Consider the following 23,287-nt stretch of genomic DNA (forward strand, 5'->3'; position numbering starts at 1 on the left):
TTGAAATTTGAAAAAGTCTGAGTCTATAAAAATGTAGATAAATAACATTTCTACGTGATGAAACTATTGTCATGTCCCATTTTGTGTCCTTTAGGTCTTCAGACTGTGGGAATTTTCCGGGTTGGTAGCTCAAAGAAGAGAGTGAGACAGGTGAGGACGTTTTCTGTTTCACCTTCTACAAGAGTGTTTGTTTGTTTGTTTGTCTCAGGACCAGCAGTGGAAGAAGTATCCAGATATTTTATTGAGCCATGAGCGAAATTTGCGTCATCCAAGTAGCGTCAGTCATCATTGGGAGTAAATTTGTGTCTATTCGAGTCTTTGAACACACCATAAAAAGTCAATGTTTAGTCAGAAAACAGTGTCATGATGCATCTTCCAGCTAATCCAAAGAAAATTAAATAGTTTATTAATCTTAAGAAAACACATAAAGGAACACTCGATCTTCCAGTTTATCAGAAACATTTATCTCTGCATGCTGGAATATAAAAATAATCCTCGAGTGCAGAGGTGATGATGATTTGGGAAATGTTGTCCATCAGCGGAGAAAGTGACTCTTGTGTCTTCTCTCAGCTACGGGAGGACTTCAACATGGGGGTGGACGTCCAGCTGGACGAGGAGCACAGCGTCCACGACGTGGCGGCGCTGCTCAAAGAGTTTCTCAGAGACATGCCGGATCCTTTGCTGCCCAGAGAACTCTACCCCGCCTTCCTGCACGCCAACCGTAAGCATGGACGCACAGGCGGCGACTAAACGACGGGAACGCCTTTTACTTCAAACTTAAAAAAACCTCCTCTTCCTCCTCTTGTAGTGCTGAGGGGAGCAGACCAGCTTCAGTACCTGCAGCACCTCCTCTACCTGCTGCCTCCTTGCAACTGCGACACCCTCCTGCGACTCCTCAGCCTCTTGCACACCGTGCAGAGCTTCGCCCAGGACAGCATAGGAACTAATGACGAGGAGGTACGCCACCGCTGTCCGTCGCAATCTTGGCTTTCCCCGAGCAATGAAACTCCCATTTCACGTTATTCCTCTTTCTCCATCCAGATTACCGGTAACAAGATGACTGCTGCCAACCTTGCGGTGATCTTTGGGCCCAACCTGTTGCAGAGTGAACGAGGCGACGGGAGTCCTCACATCTACGCGATGGGGATCGAAGACAGCACGGCGATCATCAGCGTGACCCTGCTGCTTGTACAGAACTACAGGAGGCTTTTCACGGTATGGAGTCGCATATCCAGCCTTCAAACTGTCTATAGACTGAAGCAGGGAAAGGTTCTAGTGTCAGAGTATAGAAGGGTCGGTTCACCCAATTTTTGGTATCCAGCGAGACCTCTTTCCAGTCCGACGGCTTCTTGCCCACTCACTATTTTTGACTCTTCTTGGTTTCCTCCGTCAACGTCGTCTTCTGTCTTTATTCAGTAGAAATAGTCGGTGGTGTGTGACTTTGTGCCATACAGCGTTACGTACGTCTCATGGGCGAGTCCTCTAATGTACCTTTGGTCTTTTCTCCATGACCCTCCAGGTTTCTGCAGAGCTGCAGCAGGAGGTCCTGATGAGTTTGATCCAGACGGACCCGGACATCATCGACTATCTGCTGCGTAGGAAACTCAGGTAACCACGACTACCACGTCTTGTTTTTAACAGAGAGGCTACGTTTGGCGCTAGGTTCACGCTAGATGCGTTTTCTCCACAGCGGCAGTCATCTGACGGTGGAGAGCAGCAGCGAGTCGGGGGGTCGCCGGGATACCGGGGCGTCTCTGGACTCGGTGGGAGCCTCCAGTGGGAGTTTGTCACCGCTGGAGCCTCCATCGCCGCTTTTTCCTCCTGACGGTAGTGGTGGCGAGGGCAGCCTGACCAGCGAGGTCTTCCTCAACGTGCTCAAACTGAACCAGAACAGGAAGCGGCAGGAGACGAGATATGGTACTGAGTTCGTTAGTTACACGTGGCTGATTTCAATACTTTACATTTGACTCTTTCATTAACAAACAAAAACTTGAACAAGCTCATACAAAACAACTCTTAGACCACGTGGGAACACTGTTTGAATATTTGACATTAGTAAATTTCAAAAATCCAACTCACAGGTGCTAATTTTGTAACATTTTAATAACCATTTCTTTAATTTTGAGACACTTTGCATCAGATTTTGGTGGGAAATCAGTTCAGATTCATTAAAGCATGTTACAGATTATCCTCCTTCAGAAAGGCTAAAGAGAAACCGGGGATGAGGGATGAGGAGTTACATAATTTGGGTGACGTTTAAGCTGTGAAATGTTCTAATTTTGGTAGAAAACACTGGCTTCAACTGAATTGTTGCTCCCACTGAGGTAGAAAACACTGGCTTCAACTGAATTGTTGCTCCCACTGAGGTCATGTACTCGAAATTTAGGGCTCTTCAGGGACACTTTGGTAACATTTCAGTATTTTCCCACCAGGATTCAACATCTTTTCAAATGTTTTTCATCAAAATTTGAGTTCTGGCAACATCTTTTCAAATGTTTTTCATCAAAATTTGAGTTCTGGCAGTTTACTCTATTGATTACTCAATATAACATGCAGATGTGGAGCGATGGGAAGCATGTAGCAGCAGTTTTGGTTTGTTGTTTTGAGCTTGAAGAGGAATTTCTTGATTGCATGTAAATAAATATAAACATAGTGTGTTATGGAGGCTGTAAATCATCTTGTTCGAGCTCGGATACAGATCTTTAAGATGTATTGATTGATGTGAGGGCCAAGGTGTGTGTGGGACAGGAGTGTGCTGGGGTGATAAATGTGATCACAGCACCACCTAGTGGTGACAGATAGGAGGTTCAGACTAAATTTAACCAGTTGTGGTCTAATTTATAAAGATTTATACTTTATAAAAATGATATTTCAGAAGGTAAAAACTCTTGGATCCCCTTTCAAAAAGTGCACGTTTGAACCTTTTCCTGTTTCTTTCCAGGTGAGGTCTCTTCAGGTAAATCAATCCGCCACATGCGTCAGTTCCACTCCCACCACAACCTGCTCAGCCTGGCCCAGTCCCCCTCGTCTTCCACCTCGGACACCCAGGAACGCAGAGGCCCGCTGGGCTCAGCGCTGAGCTTCACCCTGGGCGGCGGCGGCAGCGGCGGTGGCGGTGTTGGAAGCAGAAGCGGCAGCTGCTGCAGTCTGAGCGGCTCCACGGAGAGCAGCATCTGGGTGAGACAGACGCCGCAGGAGGAGAGCAAACCGTCACCGGCTGCTAACTTCTGGGACTTCTTCACCGGGAAAGGGTCGAGCTCTGAGACGATGGTATGATAAAGGCAGGAACGTGATGAGGAAAGAGTTTGTGTTTGCCGTCAGAGGTCGGAAACCTCCAGAAAAATATGGTCAAAGAAGATGTTACAGCTGATTTAAGAAAAAATCCCAAATTTCCTACTCGAGCATCCTGTTGCAGATTTTTCATGTTGGAAGTTGGAATTTCCCACTTTTCTGGCACCTCTGGAACGCAGCATATGTACGAATGTGAAGTTTGGACACGAATGAAGAAAATCTACAAGTGAAGGAGGAAATGTCGGATGTATAAAGACTTTTTTTTGTTTTTAAGACAGTTGGAAAAAGATTTTTAAGCACAACGTTGTTGACGTCAGGAAACGAAGAAAAAGACTCAACAAATCTGTCTATGAGATTATAAGTGGATGCAGTAATAATTATTATGTAAATAATCTACATGACCCTCGTCTTTACTACCTAGAACGACATAAGTAACTGTAGCTGCATGGACTTTACTAACTCTTCTTTATCGATGTTGATGCCAGCCTCCCTTTGGTTTCTGTTGTGTTGTTCCTCTAACCTGCAATAAGCTGAATTCTCTGACCAGATCCAGTGCTGCAGCCAATCGTAGCGGTCAAACCAGCCTGAAATGTCTCTGAAACTGGACCTGCTGTGTTCCGGCTTTGTTTATTTCAACAAGCAGCTTCTAAATATGGTTTGTGTCCGATGGCTTGAGGATGAGTGTGCGAGCAGGAGAGGGAGCACTGGAGCACTGGTCGAAAGCCTGCGAATCACCAAAATAAAAAGCTATTTTCTGATTATTTCATAGCGGCTACATTCAACGCAGATAAACACAACCCTGCGACTTCTCGCTGCAACGCCTGGTTTGGTCTGAATACATGACTACGAATTCAAAACACCTGAAGGCATCGTAGCAACGAAAACGGTATTGACTTTGTGATTTGCAGCTCAAAAGAAGTTCATAGTAATTGTACTACTACTTAAAGTACCCTACTTGAGTCAGTTCTTTCATGGATGCAGTTTTGGTATCTCCAAACTGGTTAAACAAAATAAAGTATCTTTACCTGCAAATCACCAAACAAATACTCGCAGGGAAGAACATCTGTTACCATAGTAGTCCATGTTCAGGGGGCCGGATCCTCTTGAGGACCAAATGACGGTCAGGCTGGACCTGCTTCCTCCTGTCACAATTAGTCGAGATCAAAACGGTGCGTTCAGGTGCCTCAAGTCTGAGAGAAGAGTACGAGGAACTCTCATGATGCCTGATTTGTTAGAGTCTGTTAGAGTTTATACTTGGTGGTCGAGGGTCATCTGCATTCTCCAAGCTGAAGAAGGTTGCATTTCAGAGTCTTTAAATTTGTTTAAAAGTAACCGAACAGACTTCTTCTGACCTGATTCGACCTGTTTGTGGAGGCATTGTCATGTTTCATCTTTTCATCACACCATTGTCATAGGACTTCATTGCTGTCCTTTAACCACAGGAGGGCGACATCCACCACATAAGCTCAACCTTTAACTGTTGCTTTCCAGTCCATCTACAGACTCCTACAATGTTATGGATAAATGTATTAGGTTTGGGAATAGTGCCAAACGACTAATAACCATTCACACGATTGTTTCTGGCTTCTTTGCAGTAATAGTCCATGTTTCCATTGTTGTACAGAGATCCTAACGTTGTATTTCTGCACCACAACACAAGTTCTACAGAGTCTGTCCTTCACCTCAGCAGGTGAACGTATCTTCTTCTTTGGCTTCTTCTCGTAGAGAAAACAAGATATATCCTGTCTTTTTGTCAGTGACACGTTTTTCTATATTGTTAAGGTGTGTTAAGACCTAAACCAGAGAATGTACCACCAACCTACCTGCAGAGAATTAAATGTCAAACTGCCTCTGTGTCATTGCTTATTGTTGAATGTGAGTCAGTGCACAGTGACGACTTAAAAACAACAAAATGTTCTGAGGGGGAGTTTGGTCAAAAAGTCAGAAGAAAGTGGGCTGCAAGACGACCTGATCAAAATCAGTTGGAGCTTCTCTTTCTTTGAGTTTCTTTAAGTTTGACAACATGAAATGGATTGTAAACCACGTCAGAACCATTCGACATTGGTAAGTACCAATCTATGTCTGCTAAAGAGAAACTTGCTGAGTCTAAGTGACTAATGGGGTCAACAGTTCTAGAAGTTGGTCAATCAGTGACTTCCTTTGAGCTGAAGAGATATTTGTGGTAAAATCTTTTTCTATTTTTCAGCCATTTTTGCCGTCATTGCCTCAAGAACCTTTGTCAAACTCTGATCGGGCTCCAAGCTGAATTTTGAAGTTTTGTTCTAGGATTGTTCAGGTACATCACCTGGAGTAGATAGCCCAACCTTGTTGAGAGTTTAATCATCAACAAGAATAATAAATATTGCAGGACAGTTTGCCAGAGCTCTGACAAAACATGGCAACGTCTCATTGGTTGACTTTGTGGTCTCATTATAGCCACTGAGTTAAATTATTAGTGACTTTTATTTCTTCTTACATCATTTCACTTTAAAGAACCTAAGAAAATTTTAGAAAATTCACCTCTGTGGGCTTTACAAAAGAAGCAGGTTAAATTGGCTTGTACGTAATTATCCATATATTGCTGTATGTATAGTGCATTCATAATGTTGTACTACTTTTGGCAGAAATGATCAACAAACAAACTTCTGCAAACTTCAAAGTTGGGAAACAACAATCGCAGGTAAAAATGTGTTTTCTGGGCTGTCACCTTTTTCATTTCTTTCCCACGTTGCACTGTGATTAAGGGCACTGGTTTACTTATAGAAGTGGAGGGAAACACAAAGTCTGGGCTTCAACAAAGTTACATAGTGTGAGAACAGACATACGAATGACAGAGGCACCATTCACCTGGTCACAGTCAGCGGTAGCAAAGTTCATAAAACACAGGAGGCAGTGTAGATTATTCCATCTTCAAACCAGTTTGTGTTTTATTTCAAACAGTTTGGACACCATCAGAAGCAGCCGTCACTTCCCAACCTTCACTTCATCTACATGTATTCAGAATGAACTTCAGACAGCAGCCTCCACACAACGACGATTCAACTCTTTGTCCTCAGACCAGACTGTGCAGTTTCATGGCCAATTAAATGTCTGCCACAAAAAAACCCACTTCTGTCTGTCTGAGACTGGTTACCAAAATAAGAGCAGACCTTGCAGAAAAGACTCAACCACCTTGATTTTTCTGTTTTTGCACCTGCAAATGTATTTTACGTAAATCTATGCAGAAAAAAAACTGCAAATCAAGGAGTTTGAATATTTTCTGAAGGCGTGCGTTTCTTTAGTTTACTACATTGTGAGTCCTATGGTTTGTTTGTGTCCATGAGGCTGCTGTCACTGTTCAACGTACATCAGAGTGTTAATGACACATTCAGTCACTGTTCGACTTCAAAACATTTACATTCTTGGTGAGTCTGAACAGAGGGAATGATGTGGACCTTTCAGAGGACAGGACGACAAATGATGTTAAAGGAAAAATCCACCCGACAAATGAGTTGGTGCTTCGACTCGATTCCCTAAAACCCCCAAACGAGGTTTAAATGTGTTCAATCGGACATATCGGGGCATTTCATTAGTCTCCATAAGTCCCCATGTTATGTCACGTCATGGATACTACATCCATGATTTCTACGATCTATGGTTTGGTTCCAGTGAGCGATCTTAACTTTATAGAAGACACATCTGGAAACGTGATACTGAATTATACCATTTTAATCTGAAATGTTTCTGTGGAGCCGGTTATTCTAGAAGTTTTTCACAACAAAACCATAAAACAGAACAAAAAAAAACAAAAAAACAGTTGATTTTCTTTTTTTTATGTTCACGTATTTTAAAGTGGATTTTTCCTTTGACACAGTGATACAACAGTTTTTGGTCAGTCACTTTCTGCACAGCAGTTTCTTGTCCGGAGAACTTCTTCAAAGTAAACTTCATGAAATCAGTTTTCTGTTTATTAAAGATCAGTCAGATTACATAATATGAGCTCATTTGCTTTGGGCTGTTTGGTTTAGGCTGCCTGGGACACCAGATAAGTTTTGGGCTTGTTACTTTTTAAGCACCAGGCGTAATGATTCATTACCAGAGTAAAAGTATTTAGAGATATAACGTCCGCTAACATTTTTTGATCTAGGTTTGCTGATTATTTCAAGCAAGCAAATATTTATATTCCAATAATAACAATCTGTATTTATGTACACATCAACATCTCTCGTCACATACTCCCAAAATAATCTTCAATTATCCAAAACTGCCTACACAAGAATGGTAGACGAGTAAAATTAGTGAAATATATCAAAAACAAGTGAAACATCTAAGAAAAAGATAAACATTCATAATATTAATAGTATTTAAATAAAAAAAGAAGAGCCTTGTTTAAACATGTTTCCAACACTTTGTTTCTTGTTGATGATATGAGACATTTACAATCTAAAAAAACAAATAAAACTGTGAAACTGCATTTTTATTAAAGGCAGAATCATAACCAGCTCCAAACTGAATCTGTGGACCACGTAATGCGTTTTTGTGCTTGTTAATTTATATAATGAGTATATAGAAACAAAAAAAGGAGTCCACAGTTTCCCTTGGTGTCTGGATATAATCTGCATTTCAAGTCATTTTGCAACCATAAAACAAACCTTTTCTGACTTTTCAAAAGAAAACGATGTGAAACAAAAGTGGATCGACCGCGAAACAAATTCAACAATTCTTCCGCTCGTGTAGGTTATAGTCGAGTTTAAGAGCAGCACAGACAAGGAAAAGGAAATAGTGTTGACTTCAAGTCTCAACCCAGTGAATGAAGGGAAGTGTTGGGGGGACCACGCCGTCTGAAGTCGCTCTCCCTTTCCTTCGGTTATTTGCAGCGTTTTTGAAAAGTTGAACAGCCGAGCGAGGCGTTCGAGGACACATTTCTGTGGTTGTAATAAAGAGGTTTTAACTGCTAAATAAAAATAAAAAAACTAAAATAGTTTGGCTGAGTTTGCTGGCGGTCTTTCAAACATTACGTAGCCTCTAACTCAACTTTTGCAACATGTGATTGCAAGGTGTTGTGGTGGCCAATGGTAATGTAACGTGAAAACACTGAGCAAACACTGCGATGTCTCCTTCAGAATAAAAGCATGTTTGTTACAAATACACGTCGTTAAAAAAAGTGCTTTTCTTGTCTTAGCAGGAGAGAGAGCAACTTCAGATTATTGAGACAACTTGTTTTTCTGTTACTTACATTAACATTCGGTTAATACTCGACCCTCTGCCCGGGCCACTCTGCTACTGTCGAATATAAACACCTTTAAAGGCTGCAGAGAGCATGTTTCCATTCACTTTCCATCTGCTGCAGCACTGTTACAAAGAGTGACGGGAGGTGGGGGGTGAGCTTGCTTGTTAATGTGGGGCAGCTTAGTCGGGTGGAGCCTCACGAGCATGGCAGTGTAAAAGAAATGTTAAAAAAACCAAACGTTTGGTTTGTTTGTGCGTTAAATGAAATGGAGGTCGTTTAAGTCAGTGAGAACGAGTGTTTTTAAAAAATGGCATCAGCGAAGGCGTCATAATCAGAGACTAAAGCCAATTATGTAGGATAATTACTTATTCTACATAAATATTTACTGGCTCCGGCTTCTTAAATGTGAGGATGAGATGTTTAGTTTAGCTGTGGACAAAACTGTCAATCTGTAAACTGACAAATTCAGATTTTTTAAATTATTTTATCGACTAAATAAGTTGAAAAAACAATTGTTAGTTGCAGCCGTATTGGAGTCACATCTCAAGTGTTATCATTAAAGGTGCAGTGTGTTGGATTTAGTGGCATCTAGTGGTGAAGTTGCAGATTGCGACCAACTGAATACTGCTTGCCTCACCCTCCTGTTCCGAGCATGATTGATAAACTACAGTGGCTGCGAAACTCCCATCGAGAGCCAATAAAAGTCTCATTCTAAGGTAATAAAAACATAATAAATCCTATTTTCAGGTTAATATACACAAATAAAAACAGTTATGATTATTTCTACCAATCGATCTCCTTAAATATTACACACCGGACCTTTAAATTATTGATACAGGAGGATTTGTTGTCATATTTACTCGTTATGATACGGCTGACACTAATGATTATTTTCATTATTAATTATTGATTTCTTTAAATGGATTTGAGCTGTCTCACGGTATTAAATATACCACGTTGACAGTGGACCGTTAACATCGCTCGGCATAACTGAGGGTTCAAATTCAAGGAGTGAAAAACATGTTATGTAAAAGTTATGTCTGCCTGCCAGAGCTGCAGCTGCAGGAGAAACACTGAAGCCCAAAACGTTTTACCAGCGTGTGATTGGTGGCTTGGATTGACATTATGAGGTGGACTTCATAATAACCAGCTGCAGCGCGGTTTAATAAGGACGGTGGCGGTTTGGATGTCAGACTTGGACTTCAAAGTAAAGAAAAGCTACTCGTCCCTTTGGAAATGATACAAATGTGCATATTCTGGCGTTCTTAAAAATAAAAAGTCACAAACCTTTGCTTGCCATGAAAAAGCCGACGTAACAAAACAAAAGTTAGCTTGTGCTGTTGGACGACGAAAAAAACGCCCAACCGCTCTTCGTTCAGTGTCTTCCCTTGTTGAGTTTTTTTTTTCCTCCGTGGCACTGAAAATGACCCGTAATGGCACGACACACCGGCAACTTTAAAACTTTCACTCAGCGCTTAGTTAGTTAGTTAGTTTGCTCCCGTAAGGCTCATCATTTTTGGATTTTACCAATTGTTGCTGAGAAACGAAACAATCGAGAAACCTCAAATTATGTTTTTGGTAAAAATCAAACCTCGATTTTTGTTTTTTATCTTTCTGTGTTACAAATGAAAATAATGAGCCTCTCGTTTCGCCTTTAACACTATATGACGTTAGCACCACTTCATAATACAAACACCGCAAACTAGCAACCGCGTTGCGCTCCAAGTGCGTCCCTAAATGTTTGCGGGGCGTTTCTCCAGAATGATTTTCTTGACGACTCTTCCCGGGGTGAGCGCGCGGTACTTGTGTGTTAGCGTAAAGCTAATTTAGCACGGTATAATATGCACACCAAAAATAAAAAAACGCTAAAGAAGACTGTGATGGTTACCGTGATGAGGATTGCAATCAGAAAGTTGCTAAAGTGTCTCATCCGAAGCAGTTGATTGGTTACTCTGCATCATCTCAACAATCCCGAAACGTTCACCTTCCGAAATGGACCGACGTGCGCGCGGCGATGTCAGCCTCTTGGATTGGCGTTACTCAAGTCTTCCCAGCTGATGCCCCAGTGCAAAGCGAGTGTTACAGAATCAGCCATCTTGTTTCTTTAAGGTGCTTTTTTTGTTTTTTTGTTTTTTTTTGCAGTGCGGGCTTCAGAGGATTTGAACGGTCGTAATCCAGGAGGCTGCCATGCGACCTGAACACGTCTCAACCCGATCCGAGTGGCGCTCCAGTGCAAAGCTCCGCCTATAACAGGAAATAAAGCCTGGATACTTATGTGAGCGTACTGGGCGGAGCCGGTGGCAGCCATAAGCGCCTCCCCCCTCTGTTGAGTAGACAGTCTGTTGGGGATTTACCGCTGGCTGGTTCAGTCTCTGGACTGGTAGAACAGGATGTATCCCGACTCAGAGTTCTTGGAAATGTCCGACGTCAGACCGTAGAACTCCTCGATCGCCTGCGCGTCGATTTTCTACAAGAAATCAATGAAAAGATGGTTGAATATGGAGCTTCACATGATTAAACATTAATTTACTTTCTTTCCAAGAGTTTGTGTGTAATGTACGGTGCTGAAACCAGGAGCTTCGCTAAAGAAAGCAAATTTCTTTACAGGGTTTTTTCCTTCACAAGCACGAAATACACCAATCGGCCATAACGTCATGACCCTGAATCACACTGATTATCTTGTTATCACGCCACCTGTCAACGGGTGGGATATATTACCCAGCAAAAAGGATTTTGTCCACATCAAAGTTGATGTTAGAAGCAGGATAGATTGATTTGAGCTTGGTGTTCCCGGTCAAAAGTGGTCCAAGAAGGAAATCTGTGAACTGGCAATGAAGTTATGGGCGGTCAAGGCTAATGAATACACGTTTGGAGCGTTTTTTCTCAGAAACTAGCTCATAAAACAAACCTAAGACACATTTAGCATAAGGAATTAAAACCTATGTTTACTCAGTGAATCAGTGAACCGTTTAATGAACGACCTGCAGGCGCTTTCGAGCCTCGACACTCCTCTTTACGTCCACCTCGGTAAGCTGTCAAGGCTGTTGAATCAAAACTTAAAATGTATCCAAAGCTCTCCTCCTCCGATCTATCCTACATACATGATGATGACAAACATCTTTTTAGTGGCTTATAAGAGTCTGACCATAGGCGAAGGATAATATGCTTCTTCAGTCATATTTTACCTTTTATATAAAGACAGCCTGAAGACATGATTTCAAGGAGGTGCATAAAATCTTTCTCCAGTTCACGGCTCTGCTGTTGAACTTTGTTGCGTAACTGTTTCACAGGGAGCTTTTTATTTTCATTCACTACCACATCTCCATTTAAAATCGAGCATGTCGACGAGTTAGCGCCGAATATCTCGAGACAAGCAACCGTACAACTGTTTCTTATTTGGCCGAGCGGTTTTGTCCAAAGAGGGAGCGAATGGAAACAAAGTGTTGATGAAATATACTTTTGGATTGGTGGTGAAAGAGAAAGAAAGTCAGCCTACGAAGCAGAGACTCGGGCGGGGAGAGTAAATCTCCACGAGGCATAAAAAATGATAAGTTTGTGTTTCTGCTCTGCAAGCTCAGCCGTTTTCTCTCTCCACTGGACCAGATGTTCAAGCGGGCCTCCTTCCCATCATAGTGGAAACATAAACTGGTGATGGGATCCGTTTTAAACATCAGTCTGTATTCAAACAGCAGGGTGACTTCTCCCAGTGCCGGGCAGATTTCAACTAAAATAAACCGTTTTAATTGGGCAAAAGTTCCCCAGAACAAAAGAACACTGGATGTTTTAAATGGGCCAGATCAGAATCGTGACTCAACTGGAGCCATATTTAGATCAGAAATGGATTGTTGCACCAAATATTTGATGAGTTTAACATGCAGAAAGCAAAGCGTCACATAGAAATGCTACAAAAAATCATTTGGAAAAACCATTTTCTGTCGTCCTAGACAGGCACTGGCTTCCATTGATTATCATTAAAAACACTATTAGAACCTGCTGGGTTGTGGAACCCATCACAGTGAACGCAGTCCACATATTGAATTTCACTGTGATATAAAATGAGTTTTATAATCAAGAAGAGTCTGTATCTTGCCAACACATTCATAGGTGTTACCAAAATGTGAAATCTAGTCAAGTTTCTTGGTATATAAACAAAATCAATGTTCGAAAGATAAGATTGATCGTTGTACGTCACTAATTTCTAATTACAGAATGTAAGTGAAGAAATTCACTTTGGTTTATTACAGTTTTCATTAATGCAACTGAAAGATTTTATTGTAAGTTCATTTTGAAGTCAAGTTGCTGAATCATTTTCCAGTCGTGACTCTAGAGAAACTAAAAGTCAACGTTAAATCGTTATTTTAAGGCAAACCACGATCTTTTCTTAAATCTGACCAAACTGAACAATAACTGAAAATAATGAACAAAATAAGAAATATTCATCGACCACATTTTCCTCTCCTGCAGTCAAATTACTACTTTTGCTACAATTTGTCGCTCTTCAAAACAACAAATCTAGTTTTGCTGACTGCATATGTTTGTCAATGTGCGTCACAGAATATTTTTAAGCGTCTCCCAGTATATCTGCCATTGTCCAAAAATCTTTAAAGTAGCAAGACAAGTGCACAAATCTAGGGGTAACCATCTAGACATGACTTCAACTTTCTAGGACGAATCCTGTATCTAATTTGGTACAAATAATATGGAGGCAGAGACGATGTTCGGGTGGTATTTCACAAACGACGTTTGGATGGGTTAGGGTCAAGTTTGGGTTTAACTGATATGATCTTTCAAAGAAGTTCTTGTAATTAGTAACAAATGAGAGACTTCTACATATCTGTCTACAGACTTTTAATACAGCTTGTGTTGTATATAATACCTAAAGAGGAAAAAGACAACTATTATACAACCTTAAAAACTTTGTACATTTGTCTCTAATACAGATTATGCTTCACAAACCCTGGAACGCTTTAACCATCAACGCTGCGTGGTCAGTTAACCGCTGATAGCTTGATTGCTGTAACGTAACGTTCTTTTTTTTGGCGTGAAGGAAGAAAAATAACAAGCTGAAAGGTTACTTGGCTCCGGCTGAAACACAGCAGCATACCGAGGCTCTTGGCCGTGTTCTTATGTGGTCGACTGCCAACGACTAAAGAGCTACATCATGCTTTTGGCTGACGCCATGCACCAGCAGAGCTAATCTTCTGATTTCTTATACTTTAAATATGCTGCAGGGTTGGAGCAGCGTGGATGGGGATGTTTTCTCCTGTCACCACGTCGTAGAGGAGAGCAGACGGTTTGATAGCAGAGGCGATCTTCACGGGAAGATCTGAAAGCATCACCTGCTCGCAAAGTTCAAAGAAGACGGATGAGGGCTGGAGGTGGACGTGGAAGAAGTCCGTCATATTTTCAATTTTCCAGAACACAACGTGCCGTCCAGATCTTCCTGATTGAACTGATGTTCAGCTTGAAATTGCATAACGGGGATGAATAATGGGTAGATGAGAAGTGATGGGAACAGGATAATCCTGCCTCTGATGTTTTTTTCTCACATTTCTTCTTCGTGAGTATCTTCGTCCACCTTTTTCGTTCCTCTCATCACGTCCTGATCGCTCAGCCTTATTTTAACTCCTCGTTGTTTAGTGAAGTTTGAAGCGTCTGGTCGGCTTCGATGTAAGAAAATCCAGACACAACATTCGGAGCGCCAGGATCTACAGAGTCTGGAAGAATGTCTGGTCGACATTCCTCTGTGGTCAGGGCGAGGTGATGCGCCAAAAGTGGCAGAACGAAGACAGTCGAGTTTTTATTGGACGATATTTCACGTTAAACATCTTTCCATTGGTTCCATTGATTTAATTCACTATATATATCTATAAATAGTAACGAATGTAAATTTAAAGATACGTTTGTATGTTTTTCTTTCACTGTCCAAACTGTCAAACTAATCCACTGTTCTTTAAAGATTCTTTTGCATCACAGAATAATAAAACCTAAATATTGATAAAGTTAAACTTACAATCAGTTTCCTACAGCTCTGAGAACGTCCAACGTTGAGTCCGTTTAGTACCGTTAAGCACTTTAAAGATTTTACGAGCGTGGTTATCAAAATAAAAGAAAGAAGAGGAAACACAACAAAAAGATTTTTTCTCACCTCTACAATGTCGTCGTCGAACAGCAGCCAGAAGCCGTGGCTCTTGACGATGGTGATGTAGTGTCCGCGGTTTGGACCACTGGAAAACAAAAGTGAGACACGTTCGTGAAGATAACATTACACTCACGGCTAATGGCGGTTAATGCCTTCGCTCCTTATTCCCCGAGTTGAACTTGGATGTTGTTGTTGAGGTGACGCCAACGTGAAATAACTGTTTTGAAAAGGAAGGAGTTTAATCTTTTGTTCGAGGAGGTTTTGGGTGATCTCCAAAGTGGAAGTCTGAAAATGTTGTTCACGTATCATGTTTAACCGCCTGAGAAAATCACGATTACATCAAACTCCTCTGTTAGTTGAAGACGATCCAGTTACTAATAACTTTAATATATTCACTTATACATCAGCCTCAGATGATGTTCCTGATCCCTGATTCACCTGAACTCAACATCAAACGTCAGCACGCTGCGTTCACGGGACACCTGGTAACCTTCTTCTGTGACGCTGTAGAGTTTTTGTTGTGTTCTCTTTGTCATTATTATTTCCAGGTAAAAAGAAGACTGTACCTGCCACAGTGTACAACGACGGCCACCAGGTCGTACATGCGGTCGGGGTTGGTGGCGTCCCCAGACGTGTTGAAGAGGCGGAGCTCCAGGGGGAAGACGACGCGATAGGACAGTTTGGTGTAGCGGTGCAGCTGGTCCATGTACTTAAAGCGCTTCAGGTGGAGGGCGAGGATCATCGGTAGCTTCTTCACCCTCATCCTGATGAAGAGACAAAGACAGAGAGACAAACTGAGAGGGATAAAAGCTTTCCATGCTGATGCCATTACTGTTCCAAACCCCCCCCAGCTGGGAACACACTCCTCCTAATTTGGACGAACCTCTGGCCGGGACTCTCGCAGCATTCTGCTCGGCCCTTTCAGGCTAATGGATGTTACTTGGTGCACTTAGCAGGTGCTTACAATACATGTCCACTCGTTAGCAGCTTGTTAGACGGTCGTGCGATGGTTAATAACAGACACCAGCTCAAAATACTCGTGATGAACTTGTGAAAGTGTGACAGGAAGAAGGGGCCTGACTGGTTGCTATAGTAACGTCAGATGTGGTTTCATGCGGTTAAAGCCGTTAGAAGTCAACGTCAAGGTCAGAACTGTAGATCCAGACCTCTTATCCAACATCATTATCCAAATGATGAAGACTTACAGAAGTTTTGAAAGGTCCGGCTCACCTTTTTTTTTTTTTTTTTACTTATGCTCGCCCAGTCCTAGAAATAACAAATATTCGCACATCCGGACACCACATCAGTTCACTCCGGCATCGTAACTTACAATCACAGTCTTCAGCCTCGGAGCAGGATTCCCCTTCGTCTTTTATACAGTTATTAGCGTCATGTTGCCTGATTCAGGACTTCTTATAATCCTTGACACAAGTTCTCAGCACTGTGAGCCTCTGCTTCAAAGCCTCAAATCGTTTTGAGGGTTTTCATTCCTCCGACAGTTATTATTTCAGGGGAGGGTTTCAGACTACATTTGTTGTTCCCGAGTTAAACACTATAGAGAATGTTCTAATTGTTTATATATGATGTAACAAACTTAGACTTGTGGCATCGGCTGCCATGCAAGGTGTCAACTGCTCATCGTTTTTGGGGGGCTAACCATTCACACGTTGAATTTGTGGTTTAGTATCATGCCCCAAGGACACAGAGGAGCCGGGGATCGAACCACCAATCTTCTGATTAATGGACGACCTGCTCTACCTCCATGTAAATTTGAAAAAAGAAAGTGGTGGTTGTTCCCTTCAGGTTCGGAGTGAATTGCTCCTCCAGGGGAAGAAGTTTGAGTATCTCAAGGTCTTGTTAACCAGGGACTGATTGCTGCAGCGTCGGCAGTACTGCAGACGATGTACCGGACTGTTGTGAATCAGAAGTTCCCAATCTTCCAGTCCATCTACGTTCAAACCCCCATGGTCATTAGCTGTGTGTAGTCTCTCAAGGAGTAAGATCTCAGGTACAAGTGGCCGAAATGAGTTTCCTCTTTCATCTGGTGTCAGAGCTCAGCCCTACAAGGCCGCTGCTCCCTCCAGCTGAGGTAGTTTGGGCATCTGATTAGGATGCCCTGTGGGCGTCTTTCTTTGGAGGTGGTAGAAGACCATGGCGGAGGCCTCGCTGGAGGGATTATATGGCCTATCTGGCCTAGGAACGCCTCCCCCTAAGAGGACCTAGAACACCAGATCGGGGTAAGTGGAAGGAAATGGATGGATGGAACTGGAAATATTCTGATCTGTCTTCAAATGTCGTGTTTCGTCCAACCAACAGCTGAAACTTTAAAGATATTCAATCCAAACAACCTCAAAAGATGAAAACAAAGAAAGAAAGAAGTCGTCACCCACCTTTTCTGGGCTTCCTGTTTGCTGCGACACTGCTCACAGTAATATTTGTATTCACTACATAACGTCTCTGTGTTGCTGAAGCCCCTGTTAAGAACAAACACAGACAAAAAATACACTTACTAAACAAAAATCAACAAACTTGGGAGTTTTAAAGACAATTGGTTGGAGCTCCGTGTTACCTGAGACAGTGCGTGATGGAGGTGTTCTGCTCCACGTCCACCGACAGGTCCAGAAAGTCTTCATCTTTACTGCTCACCTGCAAAGCAAGCACTCAAGGTCACATGGATTCTCGTATATATCGAGTGTAAAAAGGTCCAAATCCTGCTCGTGTTTACTCCAAGCGGCAAAAACTGCAGCTCCTCTTCTCGCCCGACAAATACGTTGGTGCTTCAATTTTCTTTTCCTAAAAACTTCAGAAACGAGGCTTAAATGTGCTAAATCGGACATAAACGAGCTTCAGAAGGATTGTGGTATATTTAACTCGTTAGCTGTGAGACCACTTGTGTCATAAATTGCAACAATTCTGAAGTTTCTGGTGTTATTTAATCGGTGAATGTTATAAAACTCTTTGCAGATGATATCATATTTTATCTTGTACGTCGCCCTCAAGGCTTTCAATTAGGTCCCTCTAACGTCCACCTGAGTCAGTCTCCATAAGTCCCCATGTTCAAATGTCACGACTCCAGAAATAATCATCATCATCATTATTATTATTAACCACTTACAGCTTCACAGTTGAGGCAGCGCGTCTCATTGGTCAGTGTTCCCTGGAAGATCTCATGGACCCAAGTCTGTTGTGTTTCCTTTCCTCCTTCTCCTTCTCCTCCTCCTCCCTCACTTCCTCCTCCTGTACTTCCTCCACCACCGCCACCTCCCCCTCCTCCTCCTCCTCCGCCGCCACCGCCACCATTCTGCACCAGTTTTCCATTCTGCTGTCGCTCCTGGCTCTTCTCCTCCTGGAGCAGGTCCGCGATGGTGTTGAGGAGGTAGTTGAGGAATTCGTGGGCGTCCTGCTGCATGTAGTTGTCGAACAGCTCTGAGGAAGTACGAAAATCAGAAGGAGAGAACAGGAAACAAACATCAGCATGTGTTGGCGAGGAGAAACGGAGCCAATTAAAATCAACGCTGCTTCTTCTTCTGCTTCCTGCTGCAGGATCTGGCTGACGATTTTATTTCCTCAGCTGTGAGATTAACTCCTCCCCTGCCTTGCCGTTTTTGTTCTCGGCATTCTCCGTCACCTCCGCTGTGAAAGGAAAGTCTTAACAAACAACTAATGAAAAGAACACTTCAGATTTGGACGCCTGCTGTCAGATGGATGTTTTCCTGAGAGGAAAACACACACACACACACACACACACACACACACACACACACACACACACACACGACGTTGTGTGGTTCTGTTTGTGTCCGAGGCAACAGCTGCACACGCCGGCATGACTCAGTGATATAATGAATAGTTAATAGTGCCGACGACCTTTTTTGGCACATGAAGGCCACCGTAGCTTCTCCTACACACTTAGAACGAGAGGCAGTTGGATTGATTGCAATCTGATGCCACTAGGGTTGCAAAAATTCTGGAAAGTTGGAAACTTTCCATGGGAATTTGCAAAATTGAAGGTTGACCCTTTAACAGGGAACTTAAATATAGTTGAGGAAAATATATTTTCGCATAGTTTTTGCTAAAACAACCAGATTTTAAGTAAGTTCACTTGAATAATGATACAGTTTGTTTACAGTTAATTCCCATACATTCCCCTTAACCTCCCATAGAATGTTACTGGAAATTTACCTTAACCTTTCCACCCCTGTGTACCTTTTTTAAGATTTGTCTCGCCCTCTTTACAAACTCACCATTTTCCTTTCTCAGCCGTGAGATGAACTTCTTGGGCGGGATGACTCCGACTTTCTTCTTCTGCGTGGCGATGCTGTTGAACAGGTCGGCCAGACAGGTGAGGAGCGACTCTTTACGACGCGGCTGCACCTGAAACAAACCGAAAGGTTCATGCTCGCTGGAGTGCAGAGCGGTGAAGTAAAGGTGAGGCCACGTTTTATTTAATCTATGGCGGCAATGTGGCGTTTATACTGAAGTCAGTGAGAGCTAACAGCTGAAGTCTCTTCTCCGGAGTCCGAGGAGAAGGCTGGAAATTCAACATCTCTGCTGCTTCAAACATATTTTCAAGTGCAGCTAATTCTGCGTTCATCAGTCGCCCATTCACAAACTCTGCAGTCGAGCTCTTGAACGCAGTCGGAGTAGTTTTCTCTCGTCACTCACCTTGTACGCCAACACCTTCTCCCTGAACGGTCGACAGAAGTACAGAGCCTGCAGCACCGAGTTACAGTAGCAAGTGTTGCCGAACTGTGAAAGAAAAGAAGAGACAGAGCGTGAGGATGGTGATGTTTCTGTCGGTAAAGCGTCACTCGACTGACACTTACGTTGACCAATCCGAAGTAGTGTTCGTTAACGGGAAACTGTTCCGGTCCAATCTCCTTTTCCAAGGCAGAGGCATTGGCGCCCTGGAAACAGAAGAAGAAGTAGAGGGAAAAACATTTATTCTGGATGTTTTTAACGTTATTCCACACGTGTCATCACTTCCCAAACAGCGGTAAAATGATCACTCCTTTGTCCTCCAGCTGTGATTCCTGCATTTCTACATTCTGGCTTTCTCCAATAATTCAAAAGGCAACTTCGTGTGATAATAAACGAGACGACACGCGTGTAATAACTGAATTTTCTCTGTGTAAAAACATCACATTACCTCTGCTTTAAACGGCCTTTTCACGTCAGGGTTTTGAAATAATGCAAAGTGTTTAGAAGCCGTCAGATATCAGGTCATGACTGGCTGACGTGTTATTGGAAAGGCCAGATATATCACTCTGTTTTGACATGCGGACGCCGTGTTATTAAAAGCCACTTCCTGATTTTGTTGCTCAAAAAAATCCCCAATTTTCCTCCCGTGACTCGGCCGGGAACCAAGTTTAGAAACATCAACAGCGAGCTGAGCATCGGCTGGTGTCCAATGAAAACACGGAGCTTTTATTCACTTACTGCTGTGAAAAGTCAAAGAAACTTTCAGGAAACTTTCGTTATCCAGCCAGAAAATCAACTCATCAAAACATCAAAAATATTTGAGTTTCAGAAGCTGACGCTGTGAAATGAAGAGCTGGAAAACAGACGTCAGTTGGGATGGTAGACTTGAAAAGCTGCTACATCACGGACACGGTCTGGTGTGTGCTACGGTGGTTAAGACAGAGCTTAACACGCACTGCCTGACCGTCTGCCAGCTCTGAAAGGTGCAGCAGGTAGAGACGGGATAACAAGTTAAAGTCACGAGTTAATCTTCTGTCTTTAAGCTCCCCCCCGCCCCGCCTGCCTGTCCGCCTCCACTTCACCCGACGCCACAAAACAAACAAACACATAAACAAACACGGAGCCGTCACGCTCCGACGAGAGATGTTTGATTTGGTTTGTTTCCCAGAGTGAGAGCGAGCAGTGGTTGGGAAACTTGTGAATGAGAGTGAGCGAGCGTCGGGCTCGATACAGTCGTCAATCAGAGGAATACAAATTTATTTCCTGACCCAACATCACCAACCAACTGGTGACAGGAAGACCCGTAGCTGTCCTTGTTAACCACAACCACAGTTTGGCTAACGGGCACCAGTTGACATGGTCACTCGTTAAACCAAAACACCGGTAAATAGGAGCTAAATCTAAGAGGAAAGAGAGAAAACTGGCGTATAAGTGGATGTGTTGCTGCGTTTTGAGAAGCGTAGCCTGAACACGAGTCCACAGGAAACATTCAGGGTGGATCCCATGACAGGAAATGCTGGATTTCTCCCCATCAGTTACAGATTTAGAGGCAGCAGTGTCAGCTGAGCTGAGGTGTTTACATCTGCTTGGCAGGCTGGATGTCTTCAGAGCTAAATATCAACAAGCTTCCTCCAGCTGATGTGTCTTTGAGCAAGGCATCTCCGGGGTTGTCCCAACACTTCTGTACAGGGGTCAATAAAAAAGCCATTTTAGAGGGGGGGGGGGGCTTTCACCGGTGTTTTGGTATAACGAGTGACCGTGTCAACTTGTGCCCGTAAGCCAAACTGTGGTTGTCGTAGTTACGTTGAAATCAGAGTTTTAAAACTACCCAAAGAAGGCATTCACGAGGACAGCTAAGTGTCTTCCTGTCACCAGTTAACGCGGTCACTCGTTAAACCAAAACACCGGGAGCCTATGGTAGAAGAAAAACAGAGAAAATTGTGGGTATATTATATTCAGGGGTAAAAATTAGTGTGTTGCTACATTAACAAGCATCTGCGGGCTGATGTGTCTCTGAGCAAAGCATCTCCGGGGGGTTGACCGTGACCTCTGACCTCTCAGAACCTCTATACAAGGGGTCAATAAGAAGGTCAGAGCCACTTGATTAGCCTTTTAGACTACCTACACACCAAAACAAGAGTCTTCCACCAGGGTTTTGGTTTAAAGAGTGACCGTGTCAACTGAGCTGAACTGGGGTATCTTTAGGGCATCTTCGGGGTATCTTTAGGGCATCTTCAGGGGATCTTCAGGGGATCTTTGGGGTATCTACGCGGTATCTTTAAGGTATCTTCAGGGCATCTTTAGGACATCTTCGGGGTATCTTTAGGGTATCTTCGGGGCATCTTTAAGGTATCTTTGGGGCATCTTTAGGGCATCTTCAGAGTATCTTTAGGGCATCTTTAGGGCATCTTCGGGGTATCTTCAGAGTATCTTTAGGGCATCTTCAGAGTATCTTTAGGGCATCTTTAGGGCATCTTCGGGGCATCTTTAGGGCATCTTCGGGGTATCTTCAGAGTATCTTTAGGGCATCTTCAGAGTATCTTTAGGGCATCTTCAGGGCATCTTCGGGGCATCTTTAGGGCATCTTCGGGGTATCTTCAGAGTATCTTTAGGGCATCTTCAGAGTATCTTTAGGGCATCTTTAGGGCATCTTCGGGGCATCTTTAGGGCATCTTCGGGGTATCTTCAGAGTATCTTTAGGGCATCTTCAGAGTATCTTTAGGGCATCTTCAGAGTATCTTTAGGGCATCTTTAGGGCATCTTCGGGGCATCTTTAGGGCATCTTCAGAGTATCTTTAGGGCATCTTTAGGGTATCTTTAGGGCATCTTCGGGCTATCTTTAAGGTATCTTCAGGGTATCTTCGGGCTATCTTTGGGGCATCTTCGGGGCATCTTCAGGCTATGTTTAGGGTATCTTTAGGGCATCTTTAAGGCATCTTCAGGGCATCTTTAAGGCATCTTTGAGCTATCTTCAGGGTATCTTCGGGCTATCTTCAGGGTATCTTAAGGCTATCTTTAGGGTACAGATGAGTGTGCTGCCACATTTTGAGAAGCGTAACCTGAACACGGGTCCACAGGAAACATTCAGGGTGGATCCCATGACAGGAAATGCTGGATTCCCCCCCCCCAGTTACAGATTTAGAGGCAGCAGTGTCAGCTGGGCTGAGGGTGTTTACATCCAGATGTTGAGCTATCTCAACCAGCTGTGATTAAAAAAAAGGCTCATCAACATCTGGAAGGCTGAAAAACAAAAACAACTTTGTGTCCCAACAGCAGCAGCCGGGATAGCCGGGCTAAAAGCGCTAGCTGCCCTTCTCGCATAAACAAACTACAAGCTGGCTGATGAACTACAAAAAATAAACAAAACTACAACACCCATGTAGCCGTGGAGCTGCGGTTGGCGGGCACAACTTTCTGTGTGTGTGTGTGTGTGTGTGTGTGTGTGTGTGTGTGTGTTATCAAACAGGCTAGTTAGCTTAGCTTAGCGTCCCCGCCGTCCCTCGTTAGCTCCAGACGCCGGACACAGAGGCGCAGCGCCCGGCAGCGCCCCGCAGCCCGCCCCGCTGCCCCGGAGCTTCTTACCATCGTACAAATCGAGGCGATCTTTCGGACTGTCATCAGTATTTCCATCCGTAAGCCGCCATGTTGGACCGAACCCCGCGGTGTTAGAAAAGATCCGAGCCGAGTGAGGCTGCAGAGTTCCGGCAGAGCCTTCAGCCTTCAGCCGCTGCCTGGAGAGTGAAGACACCCTGGAAAACACGGGGGGCTTCCGGCTGTGGGTTTCAAAATAAGACTCAATATAAATAATAATTAGATTTATTTACGTTTTGTAACTTTTTAACTAACTATCACTCTATGGCCAAAAAAACAAACAAAAAAAAAAACAGGTGGGCGTCGTTACATTTTTGTTTGAGCAACCAGGCGTCATTCAGCCAACTCATTTT

General features: G+C 43.3%; 3 protein-coding genes across 10 annotated transcripts in view; 1 reads left to right on the forward strand and 2 right to left on the reverse strand.

Annotated features, from left to right (window-relative positions):
* arhgap36 (Rho GTPase activating protein 36) overlaps positions 1 to 5,141 on the forward strand; it is a 51,848-nt gene extending 46,707 nt beyond the window's left edge. For all 7 annotated transcript variants that reach the window (XM_027287565.1, XM_027287564.1, XM_019264010.2 and 4 more), the window contains exons 6-12: positions 95 to 150; positions 571 to 721; positions 809 to 957; positions 1,042 to 1,215; positions 1,520 to 1,608; positions 1,691 to 1,917; positions 2,942 to 5,141. In XM_027287565.1, coding sequence (XP_027143366.1) covers positions 95 to 150; positions 571 to 721; positions 809 to 957; positions 1,042 to 1,215; positions 1,520 to 1,608; positions 1,691 to 1,917; positions 2,942 to 3,276 — 1,181 coding nt within the window. In that variant the 3' untranslated portion in view covers positions 3,277 to 5,141. The remainder of the gene's footprint in view (positions 1 to 94; positions 151 to 570; positions 722 to 808; positions 958 to 1,041; positions 1,216 to 1,519; positions 1,609 to 1,690; positions 1,918 to 2,941) is intronic.
* The window catches only part of LOC104935020 (butyrophilin-like protein 2), a gene marked incomplete at its 3' end in the record, with an annotated part of 550,859 nt that overhangs the window by 226,715 nt on the left and 300,857 nt on the right, over positions 1 to 23,287 (reverse strand). The window lies entirely within an intron of this gene.
* usp12b (ubiquitin specific peptidase 12b) lies at positions 6,187 to 23,104 on the reverse strand. Of its 2 annotated transcripts, none has more exons than XM_019264000.2 (10): positions 22,926 to 23,103; positions 19,469 to 19,549; positions 19,308 to 19,391; positions 18,887 to 19,016; positions 17,758 to 18,068; positions 17,212 to 17,288; positions 17,033 to 17,116; positions 15,209 to 15,406; positions 14,649 to 14,727; positions 6,187 to 10,967 (listed from the first exon to the last, which is right to left on the reverse strand). In XM_019264000.2, the coding sequence occupies exons 1-10, from the start codon at positions 22,971 to 22,973 to the stop codon at positions 10,866 to 10,868; spliced, it is 1,194 nt and encodes a 397-aa protein (XP_019119545.2). In that variant the 5' UTR covers positions 22,974 to 23,103; the 3' UTR covers positions 6,187 to 10,865. The 2 variants fall into 2 exon arrangements, with proteins under 2 accessions (XP_019119545.2, XP_027143401.1); XM_027287600.1 differs by lacking the exon at positions 6,187 to 10,967 and adding an exon at positions 13,386 to 14,244 and having other exon boundaries at positions 22,926 to 23,104.

This window comes from Larimichthys crocea, chromosome XIV (genome assembly GCF_000972845.2).
Source record: "Larimichthys crocea isolate SSNF chromosome XIV, L_crocea_2.0, whole genome shotgun sequence".
NCBI classification, from domain to species: Eukaryota; Metazoa; Chordata; class Actinopteri; family Sciaenidae; genus Larimichthys; species Larimichthys crocea.

Excerpts from the sequence above, each read along its gene's own strand:
- usp12b (XM_019264000.2), bottom strand. The coding sequence starts at position 22,973 with ATGGAAATACTGATGACAGTCCGAAAGATCGCCTCGATTTGTACGATG. Across the intron at positions 17,289-17,757 it reads GCTGCCTCAACTGTGAAGCT|GTGAGCAGTAAAGATGAAGA; the intron begins GTAAGTGGTTAA and ends CTTGCTTTGCAG. Across the intron at positions 10,968-14,648 it reads TCGACGACGACATTGTAGAG|AAAATCGACGCGCAGGCGAT; the intron begins GTGAGAAAAAAT and ends GATTTCTTGTAG.